General features: G+C 28.8%; 1 protein-coding gene across 1 annotated transcript; it reads left to right on the top strand.

The window, feature by feature from the left end:
• Positions 1–7,335: 7,335 nt before the first annotated feature.
• On the top strand, positions 7,336–9,941 carry LOC136081797 (uncharacterized). Its single transcript, XM_065799961.1, has 2 exons — positions 7,336–7,569; positions 7,686–9,941. Exon 2 carries the CDS (start codon positions 7,703–7,705, stop codon positions 9,680–9,682), a length of 1,980 nt encoding a protein of 659 aa, XP_065656033.1. The 5' UTR covers positions 7,336–7,569; positions 7,686–7,702; the 3' UTR covers positions 9,683–9,941.
• Positions 9,942–9,977: the final 36 nt, after the last annotated feature.

Raw genomic sequence — 9,977 nt, 5'->3', positions numbered from 1 at the left:
TGATGCATTAAATAAAATCTTTAAAGAAAGAAGGTATCACAAAATATGGGTTGATAAAGGCTCAGAATTTTATAATAAGCATGTTTAAGCGTTGGGTGTTGAGTTATATTCAACTGAAAAATAAGAAAAAAGTTGTGTAGTTGAAAGTTGGAATAGAACAACAAAAGAGAAAATGTTTAAGTACTTTTCAGCTAATTCTGCTAGAAAATATATCAACGTTTTAGATGAAATGGTAAATAAATACAACAACACAAGGCATAAAATAACTTATAAAATAACTGACAAAAATGGTGAAGAAGTACAAGATACTTTTTATGAACAAGAACTGAAAAAAACAAATCAAAAAATATTTAGGATTGAAAAAGTTATTCGTAAACTCAAAAACAAATCATTAGTAAAGTGGTATGGATACCCTGACACATTCAACTCATGGGTTGACAATAAAGAGTTAATAAGTCTGTAAAAAATAATGGAAGATGATTAGTAGTTACATTAAACTCTGGGAATGCACAAGTTTGACAATCTGGAAGTTTTTATGCTTTAATAGGACAATTTTACTATTACGCTTGAGCTATATTACATTACGCTTATTGTTTATGAGCCACCTAGAATTTGTTCAAAGTTATCCAAAAATTATTTAATAATAAAATTTTTTTTTTATTATTGATTCAAAAATAATACCATACTTTATAAGCCACACACTTTTTTTGAAAATGCACTCTTTTTTTGGCCCAGAACCCGCCTTTTTCAACCACTAATATCTTTATCTGCGTGTAGTATCAGTGGCCTAGCTACCGCAAGGCCAGTATAAGCAAAACTTACGGACTCACAAGCAACTGAACCTGGGGCTGCAAGGTTTGAGAGCCCTGAGTTATTTTTAAAGATTTTTTTTTTTTTTTTTTAGAAAAGTTATTGTTTCAGAGAAACAGAAATTGGGCACCTTGGTCACGTATGTCTAATGACAAAGTATGCTTTGCTACGCCACTGTGTAATATACCTATAACCCGAGCTGTAGCTAAGCAATGATTTATACGTAGATTAAGAAATAAAACTTGTGGTGTTTGGAGCCTGAAAAAAAAAACCCAAAAACATTTATCATCTCTACCCCAAATGTGAGGGCAACAAATTAGTAACTTTTATTTTTTATTTTCTTACACTAAATTTAAGTCGACAGGTTTTAAAATTCAAAATTCAAAGGTTATGATTATATAAAGTTTACACCCAAACCGAATAAGGTGGTTGTTTTTAATGACTTTATTATGTATGGATATTTAGGGGCTTGGCAATAAGACTATCTTTCTTTTCATCTTGCCCCCGCCATTCGTATATTTTACACAAAAAAAGTAATAATTTGTAATATATAAAATAAAAAAACAAAAAAAGTAATAATTTTAGTTTTTATAATAAAGTTATAAAAACTAAAAATCAATCACTGAATTAAAGAATGTTTTTATGTAAGTAAAAAAAAAAAAAATCAACGACGAAATTAAATTTGAAAAAAAATTAATTTGATAATTATCAAATTATTAATAATTAAAATAAGAATAATTTGAACAATTTTATACTATTTTTTAAAAAATACAAATGATCTTGAAGACTAAAGTCACTTATAAAAACTTAATGTTTTTCGTTATTCTTTGACAAATTTTAAGTCATTTAATTAGGGGAGAGTGGAAAGAAGTGGGACACGTAAATTATTATTTTAGAGTAATTGCAATATCTTTTTTATTTGATTTATAAACTGAATCAAACAAGTTTTTACTAATAAACTTTTATAGGCACCGATTCAATCCCTTTAAGTTTCCAGCCAATTATAACTAAGTATATACATTTTTGCTTTTAGAGAAACCGTGCCTTTGCGGTAAAGTGGGACAAGTGAGAGTAAAAGTGGGAAAAATAAATTTAAAACAACATTTTAACACAAATTATTAAATAGAAACTGATAAAATCATAAAATCACCTAATCGACATAAAAATGTTAAGAACTTTCACAAATCGAAATAATCAAATGGCGACAGGAAGAAGCGGGTTATAAACATTTATTTTTTCTGTCTTCACCCAAATGTAAACACTTTATTTAAGGTACGTTTCAAAATTAGAGCTTCTAGCGCACGCAGGGAAACAAAGCAATTTCTGCTAAATAGAGGGGAAGAAATTTAATTGTTTACATTAAATAACAGTATTTAGGCACCACTCCTAATTAGAAATTTCAGGCTGTTCCACTTCTCCCGCGTCCCACTTCTCCCCACTCTCCCCTACTTATTCACAAAAAAAGAGTTAAACTAACTTTTGCTCCGAACTTTTGAATGAGGAACAGAATTTGATTGTCAGACGAACTTATAACTTCATTAAAGATAATGTTTTAAATCCCCTTATAAATTAGGGAGTTTGCTCAAAATTTATATGGTCATAATTTTTAAACACTAAAAGATTAATGCATGACATTAGAGACTTGTTAATGAGCTTAAATTTAGTTTAAAATGTTAAAAAAATGTATATTTAAATGTTATAAACTCATCGCTCTAATACTAATGACATAAACGGGAAGTTAACATTTTTGGGGTTTATTGTTAACAGACTCTGATTTTCACAATACTTTTGAAAAGCTTTGCATAAACATGAATATATAAACATTTGTTTGGAGTTTGCTCTATGTCGTTACATAAAGTTAAAACAAAAACAAAAAGCTTGCTACGGGCCTGATTTTAAATATGTGGTTGGAATCTGGTTGTTTAAATATTGTGAGTTGCACTTTTTTTAATTTTTTAATTTTAAATTTTTGAAAATTTAAAGTAAAAAAAGTAACAAAAGTTTACTGAAAAAAAAGAATGTTGTTATTTCATCTGCATGATAAAATAACATCAAGACACTTTTCTTCACTATCGATCATATAATTTTAAATTTGGAAGTGTACTTTTTTGAACCATCCCACTAAATTCGCTATATTAAATAAATTAAGATTAGCGGTTGTTGTGGTTATGAAAAGTTATAAAAAATTTTTAAGTTAATTACTTTTACTTTAACTTTTTTAACTTTACTTTTTTTTTTTTTTTAAATAAATGTTGATGTTATTTGCATCAGTTATTTAAAAGTTTTTTTTAAAAGACTGTCTGGTTTATTATTCTTGGTTTAAAAATGGCTCTGCATTTTGCAATTTCATTCTAAGTTTTGTATTTTGGCTTCTTTTATTCAGCCTGGTTGTTGTTAAAAATCAATCTGACCAAAATGAAAGTTATTTCTAGAAATGACAAACTAGAATAATTGTTAGATAGTAGAATAATAAAGGAATAATTGTTATCTGGAATAGACTAATTGAAATTAGTTCATTGCAGATAACGGTTTTATGAATACTAATAAATAAACAAAAAAGAAAAAGAATAATTTTCATTTCTGCTTGAGTGGTTGACCAGGGCTGATCAGAGCCGTCCCGAACGGGGGATGAAGGGGTATCCCACCTTATATATGCATCTGAGTTAGCGCGTTTTTGCATTTAGCATTTCAGTTTGAAAGTTTTGAAGTATAGTTGGCAAATGTCAAATATCGAGGACCTTTTTTTTTGTTTATTGTGTGTCTCTAGTTGGCAAAAAACACATACGGCTTCCTCCCCCAATGAGAGACATCTTCAGGATGGCACTGACAACAGCAACAGCATAGCTACTACTATGCCCGGCTCCTTTACGGTAAATTTTTATTAGGACCACTAACTTATTTCCTCCCGACAAAAAAATTAATACTAAAACAAAAAATAAAAATAAATGCCTTTTTAAAGCTTTTTTGCAAAAATTCTTTCTAAAAAGTTATAAACCCCAATTTTAAGGTGGTCGTCTAGTAAAAAATATGTAAAAAAATCAAATTTTTATTTTTGGTGTAGTTTAAAAAAGAAATTTTTGCTCTTTCAGAAAAAATATATTTCTACACATGTTTTTTATTAGATTTTTCCAAAATTTACTACCTATAATGACATGTAGTTTGTTCCCTTAGCAAGGTCCTTGGCAACAATGTTTTTTGGTTGCTTTGGGCCGAAATTATTAACCAAACTTGATAATATAAACTTTCTTAAAAATGAAGAAACTTAAAGCCTGAAAGGGTTTATTGATAAAGAAAAACACCAGGATGGAGGAGATAATTATTCTAAATGATCATTTTAATTTTTTTATATTAATTTTGTTAGTTTTCTCTGTTTGTGATCTTAAAACAAGCATATTTCAGCTTCTATGAATTATTTTTGAATGAAATTTTCAGGGTTTGTTCATCTGTATATAAATTAGTATGTGAACTAGAATCCATTTAATTCTTTGAGTTTTTTAGGAATTACGGGATGGTTTTTGTTGAATTTTACCCCTTTTTAAATTTTCCCAAATACGTAGAGCTACCATTATGGATCTAAACATAATTATAAATTTTTACTGGTTCGCATACTAATTGCAATCATGCAAACCAAACGTCATGCAAACCAAACATCATGCAAAACGAATGAACTAGAACTTTTTGTTTTAAGAAAGTGATGTTTTAAGCACTTTTTTGCTGATTCAGCTATAAAGAACGTAAATAATTTTTTTTTGATATAATACAAGTATAACTTCTTTATACTGAAAAATAAAATAAACTTTCCAACAAATTGTATTTTTTATTTTTCTATAAGACGACCACCTTAAAGAAAAATAAAATATTAGAGAAAATGTTTTAATGTTTAAAAAACATGTTCATTGGGACTACACAAATGCTGTCAAGATAAAGTAAAATTAAAGTAAAGTCTGAAAGGTAAAGTAAAAAAAAAGAAAAAAAAAGAGATTTAAAAAGCGGAGTTCTCCAGTTGGCTTTGAAAGCAATTTTAAGATGTACTTTTATTAAATTTTCACAAATGCTGGAAGTTTCAGAGCTCTAGCTAGCCTGAAAGTTAGTGAAAAATCAATCGCAAGATTCCGGGACAACTGGTAGCCGACAAACATCTTGTGAAGTCAAACTAACGTTTGAAAAAAAATTACAAGTTTATTCTAAAGCACTATCTTAATTGAATAAGATTTTTTTTTTCTAATCATTCTTGTGCGGGCTGGACACCAACGCAACAAAAAGGAGGTTATTAAGGTGCCCACAACCTATAGTAGAAAATTGAACAGCTTTCCTTACCATCTTTTTTTAAATAGATTATATATGATAAAACTGATATCTATCTGGTATAATTTAAGCATATAAATTATATCAGATACTTTAAATGACTTATAATTTTTTAAAAACTATTTTAGCAGTCAATGTCCTTGCGGATGCCAAAAATGTTAAATTGCGTCATATTACCATAACAAAATGCTTGATTGAAAAGGCAAATACAAAGAAAAAAAACCGGAGAAAAAACGTACTTTAACGAACAGTGACTTATACAAGGTTTACATATGCATGAATTACCCATAGCTTAGAAAATGTGCCCCCTTCCCTCTCCCTTCCCCGACAAAGTTTCATTATGGCCACTAAACTATTTCTGCTAAACAAAATAAAAAGAAATAAAAAATCAATGATTATTTAGCATCTCCTATTAGTACTCATGCGGCAAGGAGCCCGTCTCTACACTACTGGTATACCCGTATGTTGATGTTCCCGATGCCCCACCAAAAACACTGCCCACATACATCAGAGTATAACCTGATGTATCACCCAGAACTGCCCTAAAACAGGCAATGGATTTGAATACGCTACCTATCTCAAAATTTATGTTAAATCAACATAAAATGATTGTTCTTCAAGAAAGTAAATAATATAACTTCCATTTTACTTACTTACCAAGTAAAGTATAAAATTTCAAAGAAAAAAATTACTTTTATTTGTAAAAGTAAATAACAATTTTTTTCAAATTACTTTTATGTAAAGTGTTTTTGCTAATTAGTTACTTTTACACTTAAAAGTAATTTGTTGTTATAATGTAGTTTTATTTTATTTTGTACAGTAAGTGTTATGTTTTTTAAATATTATATTTTCGTAAGTTTACTTCTTAAATAACTTTTTTACATTTAAAAAGTAAATTATATTTCGATGTAAATTTTTTACATAATTATAACCAAAATTACTTTTCAAAGTAATTTACTTTACACGACTTATCATTAAAAGTAAGTTGCATTTATAAGTAAAAGTAAAAATGCAAATAACTTTTACTTGTAAAAGTAAATTACTTTTTCAAGTAATACTTTCTCATTTAAAAAACTTAAGAAATTAAGTTTTACACGTTATATATTTTATGTAAAAAAAAAACGAGTTACTTTTAAATAAAAGTAAACTATATATTTTTACATGAGTTATGTAAAGTAATTTACGCTTAAAAGTAATTCGCGTTTTTACATCAAAATAAGTAAAAGTGCCATCCCTATTCACAGATGTCACAAACACAGAATGATTGGTTTCGGGTGAGAATACTATCTTTGGCTTTTGAGAAATTATACGGTTTACTTAGAATAATGTTTTATCTCCATTTTTCAAATCTTTCTTATGCTTTTTTACATTTAGTTCAAACGCCATTAGGAAAGTTTTCATTGTTCAAATCAAATGATTTTAAAAAGAACTTTTGTATTTTGTTCAGTATCACACTTCACAATATCACACAATATCACATTTTAACTCCTGTCATACCTGATCATTTTGAAAAAAAAATTAAGCTGACTAAGGCTCTATTATCTTTATGAGATTTTTTAATGTTTGACATTTAAAGCGATATGAGCAATACTAATCAACTTTTTAAATGTTTTTTTACATACTGCAGTAGATAAAAAAAAGTTTGAAATATCTTTTAATAAATCTTTTTGCGGTATACCACAAGGGAGTTGAGGAATGTTGCTTATTCATTTATTTTGTAGTGTTATTTGCCTTGATTAAAATATTTAATTTGTAGTGTTATTTACCTTGATTAAAACATTTGTTCGGGAAGGGGGCATTTATAGCATTTAAAAATATATCTACAATAATGAACGTGACTAAAATTCATCTGTAAAATTCTCATTTAGTAAAAAATATTTTAACTTTCAAAAGTTATTAACTCCTAAAGTTAAAACCCAGCAAGCACATAACGTTATTTCAACGTTGCGAAATGGTTTATATATCCCAACGGGCATTTGCTGATTTAAAATTGGTTTAGATTACGTTTATATGACATTTACGCCGTTCTAAACGTTTAGGAATCTATTCTAAACGAGTACTGAATGTTTAGTTAGCGTTTAAAAGCCTAATCACACGTTCAGTTCCGTAGGAATCTATTCTAAACAAGTTCTGAATGTTTAGTTAGAGTTTAAAAGCTAAATCACACAGTTTCCGTACGGAACTAATTAAGTTATATAACTTGATTAAGTTCGCACAGAAGGAGTCGGACATTTTGAATCTTTTATTATGTATTAAAACTATAAATTTATATGAATCTTAAATTATGTAGTTTGTGGTTTAAAAAAAATAAAATAACTTTTTATTTGGTAGTAACTAAATTGAGTTAACGGATGTTTTAGGGATATAATCCTTTTGATAATATTATCAATTATTTCATCAATGTTTCATAATAATAATATATATTATAAAAGGAGGATACAAATTGATAATTAGGTAATTTATAACTATGAATGGCAATTGATTTGGTTAATAATTTTGCTTTCTTTTTAATTCTATTTTATTACCTATTATTTTACATCATCTGATATTTTGTTTTATTGATTCTTTAGATTCATTCGTATGAGTTATGAGTGCAAAAGCAGAGTATATGCGAAAATATAGAAAGGTTGTTAAAGATGCAAATAGTTGCTGTGAATGTGAACCTCCTGGGTTATCAAATTCTTTAACAGATGCAGAAAATGTGTGTGGTTTATCTTCTATTTCAGATAATAGCACTAACTATATACTTAATAATGATTCCTATGAACTTGACAATGACATAGTACAACCTCATAGTAGTTCTGATGATGAAAATTATTGTGATATTGATGATATTGATATTGACATAATACCGCCCAATAGCAGCTCAGACGATGAACATTATTGTGATATGGAGCTTGTTGACAATGGATCTTTTCAATACAATCTAGCTCAATGGGTTGTAAATGCAAAACTCACACGTTTATCATGTAATGGATTACTAGCCTTGTTGAGAAGATATGGGTGCGAGCTGCCTAAAGATAGTCGAACTCTTTTGCAAACACCTCTAGCTATACAAGTTCAGGAAAAGTGTGGTGGCCAATACATTTATTTTGGCCTTACCAAATGTTTACAGAATGCAATAAATCATGACATTTGCAGCGATGTACTCAATCTGCAAATAAATGTTGACGGTATACCATTGTTTAGATCGTCTAAAAGGCAATTTTGGCCGATTCTCTCTGCTGTTAATCATAATTCACCCATGATTGTTGCTTTATATCAAGGAGATAGTAAGCCAAATTCTGTTAATGAGTTTTTAAAGGATTTTATAGATGAGTATAAGTTTTTAAAGTGTAATGGTGTCACTCATAATGGTAAAAATTACACAGTTATTTTGCACTCAGTTATTTGTGATGCTCCTGCAAGATCTTTTCTGAAAAATATTGTTGGTCACAATGGCTTGCATGCATGTGAACGTTGTCTTGCTGTTGGTACGTCAACTAACAGGCGAACCACGTTTGTTTCTCCTGATTGCTTCAATGCTGGAAGGCGCACAGATGACAGTTTTAAAAATCTTGAATTCCTAGGAAGTCATCAACATGGAGCTTCACCTTTAAATGAAATAACAGACCAATGTATCAGCATATTCCCACTTGACTATATGCATTTGATCTGCTTAGGTGTCATGCGTCGTATACTTCAAGCTTTGAAAAAAGGTGATAGAAAAGTTAAGTTAAGCAACAATAACATATTGCAAATTTCGGAAAACCTTTTGGATCTACGAAAATGCATACCAAGTGAGTTTGCTAGACGCCCTAGATCTTTATTGGACCTAGATAGATGGAAGGCCACTGAATTCCGGCAATTCTTATTATACACAGGGCCTGTTGTCTTGAAAGGAATTTTGGATCCTGAGCGTTACAAACATTTTTTAACACTTTCTGTCGCTGCATCAATTCTGCTCACACCATCAAACGACAGAAGAAATAACATGTTGAACTATGCAAAAGATTTGCTTAGACATTTTGTTGAAAATTCTCAACAATTATATGGTAATTATTTTGTTGTGTATAATATTCATCATTTGCTGCATATAGGAGATGATGTAGAATTTTTTAATTCACCGCTTGATAATATCAGTGCTTTTCCCTTTGAAAATTATTTGCAAACGTTAAAGAGATATGTGAGAGGTTCTTCAAATCCTGCTGTACAAGTAGCAAAAAGAATTCAAGAATATGAAAACGTCCATAAATACTCTGACATTGCAAATGCAAAAAACCCAGTTTTTAAATTATCAACAGCGTATAGAGATTCGTTTGCTCAACTAAAAAATAGACAGTTTGTAGAAATATATGAAGTTCAAAAAGATTCATGTATGTGTTATATATTCAGTTTTGCTAATTTGCATCCATTCTTCATTGAGCCATGCTCCTCTGACCTCCAAGACATTTATTTTGTGAACAATCATTATAAGCATTCAAAATCAAAAAATGTGAAGTTTACAGAAATTGAGAGAAAGGTTCTAAAGCTTCCCTGTAATGGCGGTTTTGTGTTGATGCCTCTTCTTCATTCAAAAGAGTGTTAAACTATTTTACTAATTATTTTATTATGGTTATCACTCTTATTTTATTATGGCTTTATCACTCTAATTAGTTGTTATTATGTTTTATGTACATATGTTTAATATGCTTAATATGTTTTTTAATTTAATGAAGATGTTTAATTGTATATTAGCAATAGGACTGAATTTCTTTAGCTATATATTTTTTATCTTACTATTTATATCATATTCATATTCATATCAGCTATATATTTTTTATCTTCATATTTAGAGGAAGTCTTTTTTTTTTTTAATTTTATTTGGTGCAAGTCAATTTGTT

Source organism: Hydra vulgaris, chromosome 06 (genome assembly GCF_038396675.1).
Source record: "Hydra vulgaris chromosome 06, alternate assembly HydraT2T_AEP".
In the NCBI taxonomy this organism is placed as follows: Eukaryota; Metazoa; Cnidaria; class Hydrozoa; order Anthoathecata; family Hydridae; genus Hydra; species Hydra vulgaris.
The sequence above is the reverse complement of the archived record's forward strand: the minus strand, read 5'-3'. Positions and strand labels throughout refer to the sequence as shown.

Coding starts and splice junctions, on each gene's coding strand:
- LOC136081797 (XM_065799961.1), top strand. CDS start 7,703: ATGAGTGCAAAAGCAGAGTATATGCGAAAATATAGAAAGGTTGTTAAA.